General features: G+C 43.8%; 2 protein-coding genes and 1 long non-coding RNA gene across 5 annotated transcripts in view; 1 reads left to right on the top strand and 2 right to left on the bottom strand.

Moving 5' to 3' along the window:
* Nucleotides 1-1,168: 1,168 nt before the first annotated feature.
* On the bottom strand, nt 1,169-6,188 carry LOC123590338. The gene is made up of 2 exons (XR_006708721.1): nt 6,115-6,188; nt 1,169-5,251 (listed from the first exon to the last, which is right to left on the bottom strand). It is a non-coding gene; the product is annotated as an uncharacterized LOC123590338 (long non-coding RNA).
* Nucleotides 6,189-6,627: 439 nt separating this feature from the next.
* C1QL3 (complement C1q like 3) lies at nt 6,628-15,329 on the top strand. Its single transcript, XM_045463381.1, has 2 exons — nt 6,628-7,754; nt 13,602-15,329. Exons 1-2 carry the CDS (start codon nt 7,167-7,169, stop codon nt 13,779-13,781), a joined length of 768 nt encoding a protein of 255 aa, XP_045319337.1. The 5' UTR covers nt 6,628-7,166; the 3' UTR covers nt 13,782-15,329.
* Nucleotides 15,330-16,055: 726 nt separating this feature from the next.
* The window catches only part of PTER (phosphotriesterase related), a 70,120-nt gene continuing 68,137 nt past the window's right edge, over nt 16,056-18,038 (bottom strand). For all 3 annotated transcript variants that reach the window (XM_045463380.1, XM_045463379.1, XM_045463378.1), the window contains one exon: nt 16,056-17,313. In XM_045463380.1, coding sequence (XP_045319336.1) covers nt 17,103-17,313 — 211 coding nt within the window. In that variant the 3' untranslated portion in view covers nt 16,056-17,102. The remainder of the gene's footprint in view (nt 17,314-18,038) is intronic.

The raw sequence follows: 18,038 nt of genomic DNA, 5'->3' as shown, positions 1-18,038 counted from the left end.
ACCAGAAAATGGATAAAGAGGGGGCTGGGTATGAAAATCAAGGCTGGCCAGGTAAAGAGGCCTTGGGGCAATTTCTGAGGAGCCCAGCATTCCAAGCTTAAGTACCTGGACTTTCTGGCCATGCAGACACTAAGGGTATTGCTATTTCTGGGCAGAATGGTGAACCACCCTGAGCAGGTGCTGGAGGCAGGTCGTTGCAAATGGGAGCGTGAGAGGGGTCCAGTCATGGGAGAGGCTTCAGGAGGAGCAGATGTGTAGCAAAGCCCAGTTCTTTTCTTGCAGGTTTTAACTCAGTTCAGTTGAATTAAATGGAACACGTTAATGAGAAGATAATAGAAGTGACTTATCTAACAAATTCATTCTGACTAGTAGAGTCAAAACTGGATAAAACATTAGATTAGGGCCTTCTGTGCTTGTTCTGAATTTCTGAAGGAAAAGTTAATTATGTAGTTTAGACCTGATGCATGATTGTATCTGAGAACCACATGTCTAAAATTCCTTTTAATTAAATCCTAATTTTTTTTCTTTTTTCTATTCAAGGCCTTTTGTAAAAAGGACCATGCCACCCTTAGCCCTCAGGGAAATGGGCAAAGAGGGCCAACCAGTGGTCTGTGTAATGCTAGAACAGATGTTCGTACTTTCCGGGGCGCCGAAATCACGTTATGGGGCTTTAACTAAGAGAAGCCATCATGGGTAGACCACATCTGGCTCTCATTATCCAACTACTAAGGTTTAACAAACCCTTAAGAGTAAACGTAAAGAAACTATACATATGATTGCAAATACACACACACATATAAATGCATGATGGCAACTATTGGATAATAGACATGCTCGAGTAATCCTCAATTTAGCAAATAGTTTTTAACTTTCTTTTATGAAAGCAGCCATTGGTAATAAAATGAATCATTTTGCTTCTGTTTCCTGCCCCGGTGAATTTGCTAGCTTGCTAGAATGGTCCAAACAAGGCAGCAGCAGACAATAAAAGGCTAAAATACCCAGAATGATTACCATCTGTGGAGCAGCTCACACTCGGAATATTTTTATGTGCTGATGAGTCTTAGAAGGCCTGAGCGAAACCATAGACCTTTGTGGATATTGATGAGTGGAAAGATTACCTCTTGTATCTTGGACTGTCCAGGCAAAAGAAAAACATCAAACCCTCATCTAAGTAGCAACACCTTTTACTACATTTTCCACTTTCCAGAGCCAAATATAAAGTAATTAAATTATGAATTGTTGCAACTACTTTTAATGGGAAACACTGAGATATACAACTACTTATATTGAACATACAACTCCCTACGATAGTTAATTTTTTCCCCTCCAGCTTATTACAGATCTAAATTACAATTTATTTTTAGGATTATGGTTTTAAACTGTATCTATTTTTATATAGTTCAAGACTATTCCCAAGAGGTTGCGCGAATTAGGGAAAAGCTGATATGTCTATTCATCTACAAATACCCAAGGAATGCAGTATTTTTTTTCCACAGGACAGATTGTTCACATTTGAAAGTGAGTTTCTCTGGGGGTACTCTCATATAGCAGTGGGGCTGAATGTACCTTCATTTGATGTTTCTGTCGATCCCAGCCCAATTTCTCTTAGAGCCAGATTCTAGAATAGCAGCTGCTCTTGGCAGGGTCTGGCTCTGTTGGTGGTTCTCTGTAACCTCTGTCAGGATTCATAATGCTTTTGATTTTTAAAACAATAAGACTACCGCAGTTCTTATCGCTACCTGCCTGATTAACCAATCTGACCTGACCAATTGACCTTGTGTGCTATAAGGCTTCACAGCTGTGTTTCTATGATATATCTTCTGCTTGAAATTCCCTATAGTCTAATGGCAGTAGTTTCTTGAACTCGCCCATCTTCCTCATATGGCTGAGTTATCATGACCATCACTTGGAGGACTTGCTGACCTCTGAGATTTCATTGTTGGTAACTTTCCCTTCAGTTCTACATCCAATAGGGTCTTAGGGCCTGAACATTCCACCCGTGGAAAGCAAGTATAAAATAGCATATCCATACTAGAGATTTCATCCTTGCACTGATTGATATGACAAGAATTTGAGACCAACTTGAAGCCATGCATTATACCAAGTCTTATGTAATGTGCTATTCAATAATTTTCCAGCTGGCTATTCAATAGTTTTCTGGCAATAGACCTGCCAAGCCAGCTTTCCAACTCACTATCCTCCATGGAGAGTTTTTTGTTGAAAATTCCCTACTGCATGTGGTTATGACTTCTTTCCTTCAGAGTGATTACTCTTCTGGCTAACTATACAAAGCAGCCCTCTCTGATATATGTTCACTTTTTCAAGAATCGTCATCCACGGGAACAGTTCCTGAGTAACTATCTCAATGATTTTTATATACATTTGCAACCTGTTGATTTGGGGAACTTTCCGGGAACGGGGTGGGGCGGGGGCACGTTTTAACGCGTCCTAGTAGGTTTTAAATCCAACATCTTGGTCTGTGAAACTGCAGTGAATTCAAATTATCTTGCTATAAAAGTTTTTTTTTTCTTATTTTGGAGAAAGGTGAAGGTGAGCGTTGTTTTGAGTTTCGTCTTACTTCATTTCATATTATGTAATATGACACACAGGCACCTCTCCTGGAAAACTTATGTTTTCTATCTAGTTTTGTCCAAGTCTGTGATGCTTAGTATCCATTTGATGGCATTTGTCTTAAGTCTGACCCTTTAGCTTCCTTTACGAAGCCTGTGTCCTACCGTCCAGCCCGTATGCACATGTTCTAGTCAGCAGTCCTACAACAGAGAAACATGAAAACTGACATTTCCTGGGCCCTGGTCATGAGTTGGGTAGCACTGTAATTGCCGCAGTAACTTGCGTCTTCACAACAACCCTACAATTTAGGTGTTTGCGTTATTCCCATTTTAGAGAAAAGGGAATTAAGCCTCAGGGAGATTAAGTAACTTTCATAGCTAGTAAATGAAGACACTGGATCCAAATTAAGACTCATCTGGTTCCAAAGCCATAAGGATATACTACTACTTCCTTCCATTACTCCAAGCAGACCCTTTCTAGAAATCTCGAATTCCTCAGCCAAAGGAGTATATGTCCTGAAATACAATTTGGAGACCCAGAAATCAAAGGTAAATAGCTGATCCCAGTCTGATTTTTTTTCAGACTTTTAAAATCTCTATTTCTGTAGATAGTCCTTGGGTTTGCTAACTCCTTTTATTTTCTCCTTATAAATGCTATTTCTGTGTAAGTGTGGCTGCATTTGGAAATCATTCTCATGACTAAAGATTTGTTTGCCTTGTAAGAGCCCAGTGGAGGGCTGTGCTGCCGGTGGGCGCTCAATAAAGATTAATGATGTCCCTGCACATCTGTGTGGGAGTCGCGTGCTCAGGATCTGCTGGGTTCTCCGAAAGAGACAGAGATGATGTGGGGAAGATGAAAATCACAGCACCATCATCCAATCTGGATCTTGGGTTTCTGCATTTAACTTTCTAATCCGAACGGTCACAAAGTCCCAGGTATGGAAGGAACTGGAATACGGAGCCTTGCGTTTCCTTGAGAAATGATTGGGAAAATTAGATTCCCAGGGCTCATCTCCAAGATTAACATCAAATCTGAGCGATAACTTGCTTCTCTGATGATGACTGAAGAGAACCAAATATTTTTTTTTAATTGACACATTTTCTATTATTATATACATATAGAGATGATGAGTAATATGCCATATCAGATGGCTTATTCAAACTGTCAGAATAAGGGCTGAAGCGTGAGTAACTTTCCAGAGAACCTTCTCAGAAATTCAAGCGGTGGAAAGTGGCTGCAAGCTGCCATTAGTTCACCTACTACCCAGTCATCCCTGAACAACAACAAGAAGCTTCTCCCAAAGCACATGGTGGGACGCTTCTAGAGAAAAGGAAGGAGACCAATAATTTAAACTTACTTCGCTGAAAAGCCAAATGTCCATGGGCCACCCGGGTTTGTGCACTCAACAGGAAAATGGCTCAGCCATGTGGCCTGGCCAACGTTGCCTTCTTCGTGAAGGAGGACTACAGAGCACCTTTCCAAACCTCAGCGGAACTTTAAGATGCCAGTGCCCTCGCTCACGAAGCCAAGCTGCGCTTTGGCATTAAAGGAAGGAGAAGAAGAGCCTCCATGAACAGAACGGTACCATAGGTCCGTCAGTGCAATGTAGAAGAAAGGGTACCAGCACGCACACTGGACGGCCCCGATTCTGCTCCCAGCTGTGTCCCGCCCTTACAACATCTGCAAAAGTGAGCTGGTGTGGACTCACTTGCCCGCGTTCATTCCAACCTTACCATTTCATGGCATCCTCACTGGGTTCCTCTGTAAGGTGAGCAGTCTCCAGCGGAAAATGCCATGTATCTTGAGATTTTCAATGAGAATTTATTTATTCAACTCTACCTTTTAAAAACTCCCCCCTCTATCCCCCACCTGGACTCTCTCTAGCAATAAAGAAGTCTTCTGAATGTTGATAACTTGGTGCATCGGAAAAGAGTTTGATTAATGCATTAACCTTCATCGCTGTTACCACCCTTTACCATCCCGTCCCCTAAAAGAAAGGTGGCTTTTGAGAAGCAACCCAGATCGTGTGTTAGGAAAATAGGCATTGTGGTCAGTGGAGAATTTGCTGTGTCCACTGCTCAAATATATGAAAATAAGGTTCCTCGTGTGAATAAAGGTATTCTGAAATACATGTATAATTATGCCCAAGACACAGACACACGTTTCTAAAACCACTACCCGAAAATAAAAGTTAAAGGTTTGAGGGGTGGGAAGGACTCTTGTCCAGTAGCAAGAGCAGCGGCCCCCTCAGCAGCCAGAGGGAGAGAAATCCTGGAGACCCAGGCTGGGTTGGGCCCGGCTGGCCTGCGCCTCGCTGTTGATTCTCCCAGGAAAGGCCTGAAGGAGCTCCTGACATTTCTCTTAAAAGAATCAATGAATCGGTGTTGTCTCCCGCCTGCTCATGTGACCTTACTTTTGAAACCGAGAAGAAGGAAAGAAAGAACTAAACCGGGGTGCTGTGGAAGGTAGGCAGAAGGAACAGAGAAGGAGACGCTCGGTGCTATGGTAGCCGCAGACAAGATCCCAGGCCACCGGGAGGTTACTGTTCTGCTTGCTGTGGTGTTGTTCGTTCTTGCTCATTTCAGATTCTCACCCTGATGTAATAAGTCACCATCTTCCCAGCCATCATCCCCGTATTGACAAGCAAATGCCATCCACGTTTGATTGACATCCATGGGTCCTGAATGCAAAAGTATGATTTACAAATCAATTCTGCTTGTTTATTTAAGGCTGTTCTTGTGTGCCTTCTGTATTTGTTAGTGGGATAACTTGCCTAATACCTACTCTGGGGGTTTTACATTAATATTACAAATCCAGGCTTTTCCTTCTGCTCTCCCATGTTACCTCTTTGTCCCATGCCTCAGTGTACATGCAGGAACTGTGCCTGGAGCTTACAGGACACTTTCCATACCTCAGCAAAAGATCTTGCCCAGCACTTTTGTAAAGGCTGCTTGCTTTAAGACCTTTAAAGACATCCGACAAGTCATTATCTCTCGTGCATGTAGTGCAAGGACATGCAACTTCAGATCCAATGGCAGGATCTCCTGAAAGGTAGCTAGAACTGCAGTCCTGTAAGCAGAGGACACGGGATGGGATCGCATATTTGTTAAAAGAACCCACCCCCACCCCCACCCCATTGTGTGGTGGGCCTATTCATTCATAATCATTCAAAACAGCCCTTGGGCTTTTCAACACACCTTCCTGTTCTCTGGGTGGCATCTCGTTTCATTTTAGAAGACTGGCGAGGGAAACCATAAGGTTACAAAAGAAAACCATCTGGAAAATTCTAAAGGGCCCTTCTTATGTTAAAAGTGGCATTTTGAAAAACACCTGAAGCCGGGGCTGATTGTGGGTGAGCCAGCAGAGAAATATTGTCAACGGAGCCATCCTCTTTTCAACCCTCACCTCCACCCTCCAAGTGGCGCAGCTCCCCGCGGGGACACAGGGGGCTTAGGTGTGACCTTCGAGTCCCCGAGGCCATTGCACATCTGTCTCCCTCCCCCTCCCCCCGCCAGGTGTGTCCAAAGAGAGAGCTGCCATCACCTGGGCTCGGCAAGGGAGTGTTCACGATCTCACTGTTCATCCATGTGCAGAGGGGGAAAAAAGAGAGAGAGAGAGAGGCTGAGAAAAAAAAAATCCCACATTGTCAGAGTAATGCCAAACTCTCTCTGAGTGGGATGCGCGGAGCAGATGCTGCAGTGAGATGCCAGAGCGGCTCCCCTTCCTCTGTGCCTTGGGTGCCTATAAATTGCTCCGGCGCGCGTTTGTCAGCCTCCTCTTCTCCTGGCAGGTGGTACCCGGGCAGGATTCTGCGTTCAGTCTCTCTCGCGCTCCGCTCCCGGCCGCCAGGCGCTCGCCGCTGCTCACTGGCTCCTCCGCTCCAGCCCCGAGCCTCGCCGCGCTGACCGTGCCCGCCGCCGCCGCCGCTGCTCCGCGCACCCGGGGGGCGGCCGGCCCGAGCTCGCGGGGGGCGGGGGGGGTGCGCCTCTCTTAGGGCTGCCGTGGCGGTGGCGAAGGAGGGGGAGACAGGCAGCGGAAGGGCGAACCGAGCCAGCGAGAGAAGCCGAGGAGGAGGCAGAAAAAGGCAACTTCAGACGGAAAGTTGGTGCGAACTGGCGCAGTCGGCAAAAACGGAAAAGTCGATCGCAGGCAGCGGCCGCATAAAAGTGTGAGCGGCCCCGGGCGGCGCGAGAGGCGGCGGCTGGCTCTGCCCTCCGGGTGGCCGCGCCGGCGCCCGAGGCGCAGCCACAGGTGCCAAGGGGCTCGCGCGAGGCGAGAGGGCGCCCTGCGCGCCCCTCCCCCAGCCCCCACCCCCCAGCCCGGGACTTCAGCTCAAGTCGCCTGGCGTCCGAGCTCCCTCCCCAGCCGCAGCCTCAGCAGGGGGAGCGGGAGCAGGAGCAGGAGCAGGCGGGGAGCGGCCGGCGCGCGCCCGCCCAGGGGAGTTGGGGTTCGCAGGGGGTTGTTTTCGGCTCTGAGGAGGTCCCCGCCCAACCTTCAAAATTTTGTCCAAAAGCAGACAAGAGGATCGCCCCGCGCTGAGCCGGCTGGTGGGCAGCAGGAGGCGCCTGATCGCCGCCGGGGCGCTGGGGGTGGTGATGGTGCTGCTGCTGGTTATCCTCATCCCGGTGCTGGTGAGCTCGGCCGGCACGTCGGCGCACTACGAGATGCTGGGCACCTGCCGCATGGTCTGCGACCCCTACGGGGGCACCAAGGCGCCCAGCACGGCCGCCACGCCCGACCGCGGCCTCATGCAGTCCCTGCCCACCTTCATCCAGGGCCCCAAAGGCGAGGCCGGCAGGCCGGGGAAGGCGGGCCCGCGCGGGCCCCCCGGTGAGCCCGGGCCGCCGGGTCCCGTGGGCCCTCCGGGCGAGAAGGGCGAGCCCGGCCGCCAAGGCCTGCCGGGCCCGCCCGGGGCGCCCGGCCTGAACGCGGCCGGGGCCATCAGCGCCGCCACCTACAGCACGGTGCCCAAGATCGCCTTCTACGCCGGCCTCAAGCGGCAGCACGAAGGCTACGAGGTGCTCAAGTTCGACGACGTGGTCACCAACCTCGGTAACCACTACGATCCCACCACGGGCAAGTTCACCTGCTCTATCCCGGGCATCTACTTCTTCACCTACCACGTCCTGATGCGCGGAGGGGACGGCACCAGCATGTGGGCTGATCTCTGCAAGAACAACCAGGTGAGTGCCGGCAGGCAGCGGGGTGGGCGGGGAGGGAGCGCGGGAAGGTGCAGGCAAGAGGGAGGAGACCCCGGAAATGGGGGTGGGAGCCCGCGGAGGAAGGGCGCGGCAGCCGGGCTCCCGGGAGTGGAGCCGAGGGGACGCTGTTACTCCCTGGAGAGGCGGGGGTCCCGGGCCTAAGAGGGCGCCCGGAGGCCTGGAGAGGGCGGTTCCCAAGCTAGGACCTGCGCTCGCTGTGCGCGCGAGTGCGAGAGCGACCCTCGAGGGCAGGGGAGCTGGGAGCTCGGTCCCCTGGGCAGCCTGTGCCCCGGGAGGCCGGGAGCGGGACGCTACCCTCGGCCGGGGGATATTCTGCTGCAGCTTAGGGTCGCTCTCAGGCTTTGCCTGGAATAGGACGGCTAGCGGGGAGCCCCGAAGTGGGCGTGCCAGGGTGGCAAACTCGGGGGGAGAAAGGGGCCCGCTGGAGAAAGAAGGGACCCGAAAGAGCGAGTCCAAGTGTGGGGCGTCCCGAGCCGAAGAGGGACCGGGGACTTGCGGTCGCCAGGGCCCTTGCGGCGTCCCAGACCTCGGAAACAAGCATATAGTCAAATGCAAGACGCAAACTCCTGTTTAGATTTCAGCCCCAGCAGAAGAAGGGGGAGAAGTAAAGAGTGTTGATGACAAAAGAAAAAAGTTGAGACTCGAGAGTGCACTCCGTAAAACACGCACCCAAACGCAGAGCCCTTACTCCACCGGCTGGGGTAGGAGGCCGCACAGGCAGGGGGCAAGGAGGGCAGGAGGCCGAGCCGGCCCTGGGGCGATGGGCCTCACCGCCAGGGAGCCCCGGGCCGCCGGCTGGGTAGTCTTTCCAACCCCGCCTTCTCTCTCGAGAGGCAGTGGCCTTGGCCTTGACTGTGAACCAGCCTCAAGAGCAGCGCCCGGGCCCCTGGGACTTAGTCTCCTGAGCTGGTCGGCTCTGCCACAAGGGCCACGGGTGGGCACTTTTATGCCGGGGCCACTTTACCGTTTGCTTGAGAAATTCGCGGTCAGTGCAAAAACAAAGTGTGTCTAATTTCTCAGTCAGAAGAGGACAATAGTGTTTGTAACTGCCTAAAAGTGTAATCAGACCTGAGGCTCGCCCGCTGAATCAGCAGCCGCACTCGGGCAAGGCCTTGCAACCTGCAGCCTGAAGTCTGGGCTGGGTTCTCTGGCTTTAATTTTGCTTATTGGGTGGCCCAGGGAACCCCGCTGTGGCCAACTTAGATTTAACGAGGGCTCATTGGGCTTCAGGTCACCCGCCCCCTCGAAATCAGACCTTTTCGGTTCTAACCCAGGTCTCTATTAAGCAGCATTAAGGCAGGATTTATTCCAAAGGCCTAATTCTAATTCAGTATCAGAGTTTTTTTCAAAAGTGGAAGACAAATACTCTAAATGTATAAGGAAGGGCACAAAATCCTGCCCTCCCCCTTCCTCCCACCCGTCACTTCAAAAGGAATTAAAAAAGCTCAAGGAACCCACAGGACAGGTAAAACAAAACAAAACAAAACAAAACAAAACAAAACAAAAACAAACAACAACAAAAAAAGGGAAAATGGCCACCAGGCGGCACTGACAGGGTTGTTTATTATAGTTATTATGCACAAAAATAATATTAAGATAAATAAAAATCATTTATAGAGCAGTGAGCCAGGTATAGGTAAATGGCTAAAAAGGGCATGACTCACCGTACCCAAATAGAGGTATTCTGTCGCCTTTAGGGAATGGTTTATGACCAGCCCCTTGGCAGACAGTGATGAGGCACCCATTTCTTTTCAAATTGGCTCTCTTCTGACTCAAAGGTTAGGTCTGGAAATTACTGTCGGGCTGAAGGATTGTTTTTAGAGGTATTAATTAAAATGGAACAATACCAAGTTTTATCAGCCACTGAATAAAAACACTCACATCTTTAAGTATCCAGAAATGGCAATTGCATGACTAATCAGGGAACGATACATATTAATTAGTTTAAGTGTTCTTATCTCAACTGCTGAGCTCAGGTATATTGTACTGATTCCAAGAAAACCATTTCTTATACATGCGCTACCTGCATTTTGTTTTTAAAATTATTTCATTGTTTGGAGAGCGGAATGCTCCTTTGTATCATCCTAGCAGGCACATTCTGTGAGGATCAGGAAAAAAAAAAAATAAGGCAAACCAGCTGACCTTATCATGTAGCAAGCTCTCCATTGGCATTATTAAGCTGTGACTTCTTCAAAAGGTGTGCAACAAGTAATTAAAAAATATATGTATATGTAGCACCACACAATGTATTTTTGACTTCAACATGGACTCTTTTGGAAAATGGCTATTAAAATATTACCACTAAGGAATTTTATCCCTAGAACAGGACTATTTTGTAAAGTCTGATTTGCAGAGAGTTGCAAATGAGAACTATTTTATGAAATTTATTTTATTACTATGAAGCAAATAGTTTATCCTTGGTTTTCAGTTATGTTCTTGTCCGATCACTTCTTAGCATGGCAGTCTCCCCCCTGAGCAGACCTAATTTGTTTTCATAAAACAGAAACTCAGAGATCTATGTCAGTGTAATGTGCTATGGATTAAGTGGATTTGAGAAGCACAAAAATTAAACTAAAAATGCAGTTCACTCTAGGATAGAGGAGTGCCTCTGGACCGTAACTCTATGGGAAGCATTTTATTTATGCTTTGTGTTGAATGCAGGATCACAGATGGAAACATCAAAGGCCGGTAAATTAACCTGATGCACCACTTAACCTTTTGTTTATGATCCCACAGAAGTACAATGAAAATGAAATTATGGGAGCATCAGTAGCAATTAATTAAATTAGCAAATGTTACCATAAATATCGTCTCCGATGATAAACCCTCACTAATAAGATAATGCTAAAGCCACACAGGCTGTTACATTCTCACAAATATGCCACTAAAGGGATTACAGTTCTCATATTCCCCGTTGAAACCATCAACCTAAAATCTAATCATACCATTTGTTGATATGAAAGGTAAAAGTTGGACTCAAATGGCTTTATAAAGAGACAGGAAACATAATTGTAATGTGTTTGTACACTTTTAGCAACCAAACCTGAATTTAAAAATTGCTGTGTGAGCACAGTCACTGTAATGTCCCTGTAACAAGCCACTGTACTAACCACTGAAGCTGGCCCCAGATTAGAACCATAAAATAACTCAGGACCAATTTTTATTCTAAGAATGTGTGAATTACAGCATGGAGGAACATGAGATATATTGGAAACAACAGTCTGTGAGTTGATATTCATTTATTAGCGAGATTAATGAAATGCCAAATTAATACCATCATTTTAAAAAACTGTGAAACCCGCACTACAGATGAAGCGGAATCTAAATAGTTAACTTGTGATATGAAAAGATTTTAGAGGACCTTTAGGCAGAAATGGGTACATAGGGCTGAGGAAAGGATGCGTCATATTCCCGGAGAAAATGCTGAAATCGGTGTACATTTGGGAACCTGAAAATAGCCTCCAAGGTGGATGCATTACCTTGCTCAGTAGTTTGATGGCTTAAAGGAAGAATTGTTCGAAGTCGCCGAGCTGGTTACTAGAGCTTGAAATTTCAAGTGCCATTGTACCTTCCGAGCGTGATCAGGTGAGCAGACGTTCTGAAATTGTCCAAAGCGTGCTGGAGTATGGCAGTTATTTAATTGGGAAAGTCTTGCGGTCTACAGTATAGCTTAATACCTTAAGAGAATCACTTTTATTAAAAAGCAGTCACATGGCAAAGGAAGTGAAAAACCATAAGCGTAACCTTCTAGTCTGTAGGATCACACTAATGCATTTGCAGGTCTCCGTGGTTGTACCTACAGAATAAAAATGGTCACATTTATATGGTTCTGTGCTTATACCCTATCGAATAAAAACTACATTTAAGACTATTGTCTCTAAATCAAGGGATTTTAATGAGTCCTGGTTCCCAGATGCCTTTCTATAGAGAACAGTGTTAAAGCACAACACCCATAGAGCATATATTAAATACCTAAAGCACTAAATATGTCTGGTTATCAATAATAGCTGAATAGTATATTTATGGATTGTGAATTCATTAATATATTACTGATATGGCCAATTACTAATTTGTCTTTTAATTTCTCTAACCCATTAAAAATTCACACGTTAAGAAAAACATCAGGTCATAACAGCACTATCCTCCTCGTAGATTCCGCCCCCCCCCCCCCCCAGGGAATTTATAACTAGGTGAAATTAATGAATCAAAACATTCAACTCCTACAAACCTACAATTAATTTCTAGGAAATATTGTGACGTTACATTGTATTATTACTTAATGGTCAACACAGATCGCCTCGCTGAATCGGTGTATACATTTGAGTCAATGTTTCTGAGCATAATTGCGTGGTACATTGCTTTCACTGTATTAGTGTCAGTTAGCCCAGGGTTAAGCAATTCTAAATCCTTTAAGCCCCTTTCTCCTTTTGCTATACGATATCCAGAGAAAGAAATTTTTAAAATGTTACTCAAATTACTTCACAAGTTCAGCAGTGTCAAAGAGCCTTCTCCTTTTTTAACATTTCAGCATTAATGTGAGAACATAGCCCATGAAAATTTAATTTGAAAACCTATCACTTAAATTTTGAAAGAAACACCTGGAAATTCTTGACGTGTGCCTCGTTTCCCTCATTTTGCCAGCACACGGTACCCCAAGTCAGGTATTATTACATAACACAGGTTTACAAAACCACTAAATCGTTTGCTCTGTTATTAAGGGAAGCACCATTAGAATGGAATAGAAACAAGGCACAGAGTAGAAGATGTCTTACTGAAATAAGTCAAATATAAGTCTGCCTATGGAAAATTTTTTTTCCAAGGCAGAATCAAAATATGGCTAAATGAATACGAAGCCTAATCGGAGTTGAGAATGTGGTAGGATGTCTATGTCACAGGCTGAACATGAGAGGATTATAGGCAGCTTGTATCCTCAAAGCAAACCACACATTTTAGAATCACCTAAACATAAAAGGGTATTCAATCAGATCATTAAAAAGTTTTAGAAATTTTAGAGGCCTCAAATCTTATTTCCTTCTACAACTTTTAGATATGTGGCAATTAAATAATTTATTTAAGTGCACACAGCACAATGAAGTAATAAAAAGCCACAAATAGAAAAATGAACTCTGCAAACTTGGGTGACGTTTAAGTGAGTTAGATTTCTGGCAAAAAAAAAAAAAAAAAAAGGCTTTACTTGAATTAGATTTCGAACGCCTCACATCAAAAGGCTTTCTTCATTTTTTTCCCCCTATGTAGTAGAGCTGGAGTTGTTTTATTTCTCTGAATCTCAACTGCCTGTGGATCTCGATTTTCTGAAAATCCTGGGGACCCGCTGAAGTTTGGATGAAACCTCTGTACTCATAAACAGCTGGTTTAGATTATTGCTAATTGGTCTGAATTGAAATGCAAAAAAATTACCCTTACTTCCATGCCAAGAAGTGATTGGGCCTAGAGGTTCAAGGAATTAGAAAAAGTGCTGATTTAGGAAGAGAATAGGTTGGTGTGCATTGTTTACCAGGTAAGGTAAGAAAAGACGGCTGCCGTGACCCTCAGGAGAGCACCATTTTCTTCTTTCTGTTCCTCCTTTCCAGTGATAGAGCTGGAACTGTTGCAAAGATCTCCTCAAAGAGCTCCAAGGCCCAGGTGGACACTCTCATGCTAAATTCTGTGCTATGGCAGCAAGTCTGCTTACGGTGCTGTGAATGGATGAAAAAAAAAAGAGAGAGAGAGAGAGACAGAGACAGAGAGACAGAGAGAATACTGGCGAATTTTCTTCCACGCATTCTAATTCTTGTTTGTTTCACATAGGTGCGTGCCAGTGCCATTGCCCAAGACGCCGATCAGAATTATGATTATGCCAGTAACAGTGTGGTTCTTCATTTGGAGCCAGGAGATGAAGTCTACATCAAACTAGATGGCGGGAAAGCACACGGAGGAAATAACAACAAATACAGCACATTTTCTGGATTTATTATTTATGCGGACTGATAACGCAGAAACTAAGCTTATTATTCTGAGTTTGGACACTGGATTCGTATGGCTGACGTCACTGAATCAAGGATCCCAGGGGATGCCAGTTGCGGGGCACCTCAGTTGTGTATATGTGGGGAATTCAAATGCTACCTGATTCACATCTGTATACTCAGAAACATTCTGTAAAAAAAAAAAAAAAAAAAAAAAAAAAAAATTAAAAGCAAGATAAGCAGATGTGTTATCCATTACCGCCAAAGCAAATTCTCCTCCTTATTGTTAGTGTCCATGTGAATGAAGTCCTATATAGATCACAAATTTTTATAGAAAAATCTAAGACACTGAATTATTTCTCCAATATCTATGATACTTTGGTGTTCTGTGACCCTGCTGCTTTGATCCATATATCAGCTTTGGTTCTTGTGAGTTTACCTGCTTCTGATGATACTTGGAGTCCATTCATAGTGTGGGGAGAATGATCATACCCTGCAGGAGAAGGTCTAATTGAAATAATGCTGCTTGTCCCCAAAGAAATTGTTTGCCTTGTACTTTTGTTAACTTTAGAGCTAGTCCTGGGAATGATTCAACTTCAAGCCTTAACCTGGAATTTTCTGGATTTGAGGGAATTCCCAAGCCTATGATCATTTTCACATTTCCTTTTTCTTGTGAATTTTCTTTTCTCTCCTTTCTGGTGATTATCTTTTAAAAATGGAGATCGAAATTGTATCATAGGATTACCCTCTAAGTGTGCAAACGTGTAATTATGTGTGGTATTTAGAAAATCCCGTGTGTGTCCATTTTGTCAATAGAATGCGTTTAGATTTACTTAGAAAGTCAGAGAAATTTATTCTTTGGTGTTAAATCAGACTGAAGCTTTTGCTTTCTTTGGAACAAAAGATTATTCATAAACCCAATGCACAAAGGTTTAATTTGAGCTACTGCATGGGTCACCAAGGGGACACTAAGTAAGGCCTTCAAATAGTTACTACAAGTCCTGGCCTGAGGTTATTTCAAAATGAATAATTTCACGTATAACCAATATGACAACAAAGTGTATATATTTTATACCAGTATCTGCTACAAATACATGTATTTGTGTGTACACACACACACACACATATGTTAGAGGAAGTATAATATATATATGGCTTCAGACCATAGGCACAGTGGCTGTATAGCCTCAAAAATTTAATTTAAAAAAGTATGTGTATATATACACACAAACACGCAAAAATTATTTGACTTATTTTGGATCGAAATATATTTTGGATTACAAAAGTGTATGGAATAGCAAAACAATTGAAATGGCTTCTCTTTTAAGAGCTACCCAGAAACGTAAAGTTTATTAGGTTAAAATGCCCTATACGTCACATGTCTGTAAATTAAACCTACGGCTTCTTTATTACCATATGCCAATCAATATTCCCACCGCATTCTGTGTCAGACTGTTAATATTAGGACTGCAGAAACGGGTGGCTCTTTTTTGCAATGTCTATGAATTATATGCATTTGAATGATCACTTTTTTCTTTTTTCTCAGGTGGATTAAAGCTGACAGTAAAGTAGATTCTGAGAGTAGTGCAAATCATTTCTCTCTGGTTAAAATACACTGCCAAAAGCCATCTCTTTAACCTAAGAAAAAGATTAAAAATGCATGTTGATATATCCTCCCTATCAGACAACTTCCACTGTTACAATGAAAAATCTGTCCCCACCCCTCCCTCCCCCCCACCCCCACCTCCTCGGTTGCCTTTGAAGACTCTGACAAGTAGATTTCAAAAACAGGGATTTAAAAATCTGCTTGTTTTACTGGTGAAGGACATTTGCATTTTTTCATTTAAAGGAATTAGTTTGTTCCCCCGGCTCGTTCCCCTTGGGTACTTTATGTTCTAATACACAGAAAGCGTGATCATCTCTGAGCCACAGAAATATCTTGTGTTTCGTAAACCTCAACTTTCCAAAAGAGTTATGCATGATGTTCCCATCTGAAGGTGCTGTTTGCTTAGTTTAAATGCCTTGGTCGGAGTCACTGTCATGATGTCTATGATCAAAAATGCTTAGCCCGTTCATCAGGAATAATGACTAATTCTATTTGGCCTTTCTAATATGTTAGATAACTGATAATGGGGTTTCAACGAATTTATTTCTATTGAACGATATATATTTATCAAAGAGGAATTGGTAGCCGGGGTTTGGAGTTTTTGGGGTTTTTTGTTTTTGTTTTTGTTTGTAACAAATAGCATAATGAGGAATCAACCAAAAGATTAATTTATAAACAGCAGTGCACATCAACTAAGAGTTTTAAAAAGGCTTTATTTACACAAAACATCGGGGGTGGGTACCTTTTGAAGAGTAGGCTCGAGTCAGAATGCCATTTCTAATAGATCTGACCTTTTCTTCAGATAACTAAGCATCATTTTCTCTGTTTAGGCCCAAGGAAAAACAAATAAAAGGTAAGGGAAATAAAGGGAATATATATATGGCAAACATTTCTCTTTTTTTGCATATATATTATTAATTAAACTGTGGCCTTTGTTATTATAAATGTAATGATTCATTAAACTATATTATGTAATATATTTTGACTTTTACCATTGAATTTTTATAATTCAGTATTGTGTTACGTGTTCATGCCCCCTTATACAAATGTTTAAACTAACAAAGCTTTACAGCAAAAATGGATACCAGGAAGCCACAGGCAACAAAACTGATTTATTACCAGTCAATATAGATAGGTAGACAACTTCTACAATATATAATGAATATAATTAAGCTTCGACAATATTTTTATCATTGTGAATTGGTGATTGCATTACAGTGTCCTTTGGGGGGGAAAAAGCCTCAAACTTTAACTTCCCCTGCTGCAGAAGCTATTTTCAAGTGCCATATTATTCATTAAGCATTAATTAAAGAACAGCAGGGTAATTAGTAGGATCATCAATATTACAAGAAACATTAGATTGCTCCAGAAGGGGGTAATTTAACTAGAAACACTTTAAATTTCCTCAAGTAGTGCAGCTGATAGATTAAGAAAACAAAACGAAGCAAAACTTTGCTAGAGGGGACACAGAATGTAAATCACTGTTTGGAAATAGGTGCTTCTGTATTTATTTTGTTAAAGGCAGAACAAGAGGGCTCCGTTAGGTCAGTAACTTCTTAAAGGTACCGATGTACCAGCTGGTTTCTGAGAAGGCAAAATTTCTAATTCTCATAAATAGAAAATGATCCGTCATTCGTCCTACATAGCTCTGATTAATATCTCACTGTGGGTTTGAAATCACTGAAAAACGTTCTCTGCGAGCTTTCTACTCAAGGTGTGAGTCTGTAAGCAACCATCCTCCTACTTGAAAGTTAGCCATTGCTTAGGGTTCTCTATTAGTATCTTATCAAGTGCATTCTCAGTGATCCCTCTAAGCAACATTTTAGGAACAATGTTGGTAAGTATATGAGAGTAGCCGTGACCTCCATACTTCATCAGCCGATGCTTCGTATGTATGTCGTGTGCCATCAGAATTCGATCTTCGTAGCCTTCATCCACCAGAAGACGCACTCTGTGAAAAACGTCAACTCATTATATGGCATTTGTCTCACATTTAAAATGATCAGGGTGCTTTCAACTTTTTACTCATAAATCTATTGTGCTTGCTGTAGAGATACTGCCTTCTTCTATGGCATGTGTACTGGGAGACCCTTAATAAAGATTGCGTGGTGATGATAAAGGTAATATTGCATCGTAGTAGGAACATGATCCTTATTCCATGCACACAGAAACTTCCAGCCTGTGATATTTATGACAGTGCCTACAATACGGCATTAAAAATAGTTCTAATAGGATGTGCCAGTCTGAGTGAATGGCTGCTTGGGCATTTCACGAAATAACTTCGTTCTAGGTTTGTATCCAGCTCTCCACTCTAAAATACCTCCCTCGGTGGTCCCATTTTCCAGACCTCACTCTCCCCCCGCCCCGTCTCTCTCTCTCTCTCTCTCTCTCTCTCTGTCTTATTTTCTAGCAAATAAAATCAATGGCAATTTCTGATTAAAACAGAGAAGCAAAAGGAACCTTCGCAAAGGTAAAACATTCTGAGAGTCAGATCAGTTGATTTGAAAGGAAGGGGCATATGATAAGCGAAATGGTCATTTTCAAAAGATCAGGAAGGGTACCTCTGTATTTTGAGCATCTGTTCCTTTGAAGTCTACGAGAATTCTGACTTAGTAGTAGTAGTCTTGGAGCACTGTATTAAATCAACCAGTACAAATTTACTCTGTCTTCCTTCTA

The sequence above is a fragment of the Leopardus geoffroyi genome, chromosome B4, assembly GCF_018350155.1.
Source record: "Leopardus geoffroyi isolate Oge1 chromosome B4, O.geoffroyi_Oge1_pat1.0, whole genome shotgun sequence".
NCBI classification, from domain to species: domain Eukaryota; kingdom Metazoa; phylum Chordata; class Mammalia; order Carnivora; family Felidae; genus Leopardus; species Leopardus geoffroyi.
Note: the sequence above shows the minus strand (reverse complement) of the source record. Positions and strands in the feature narration are given on the sequence as shown.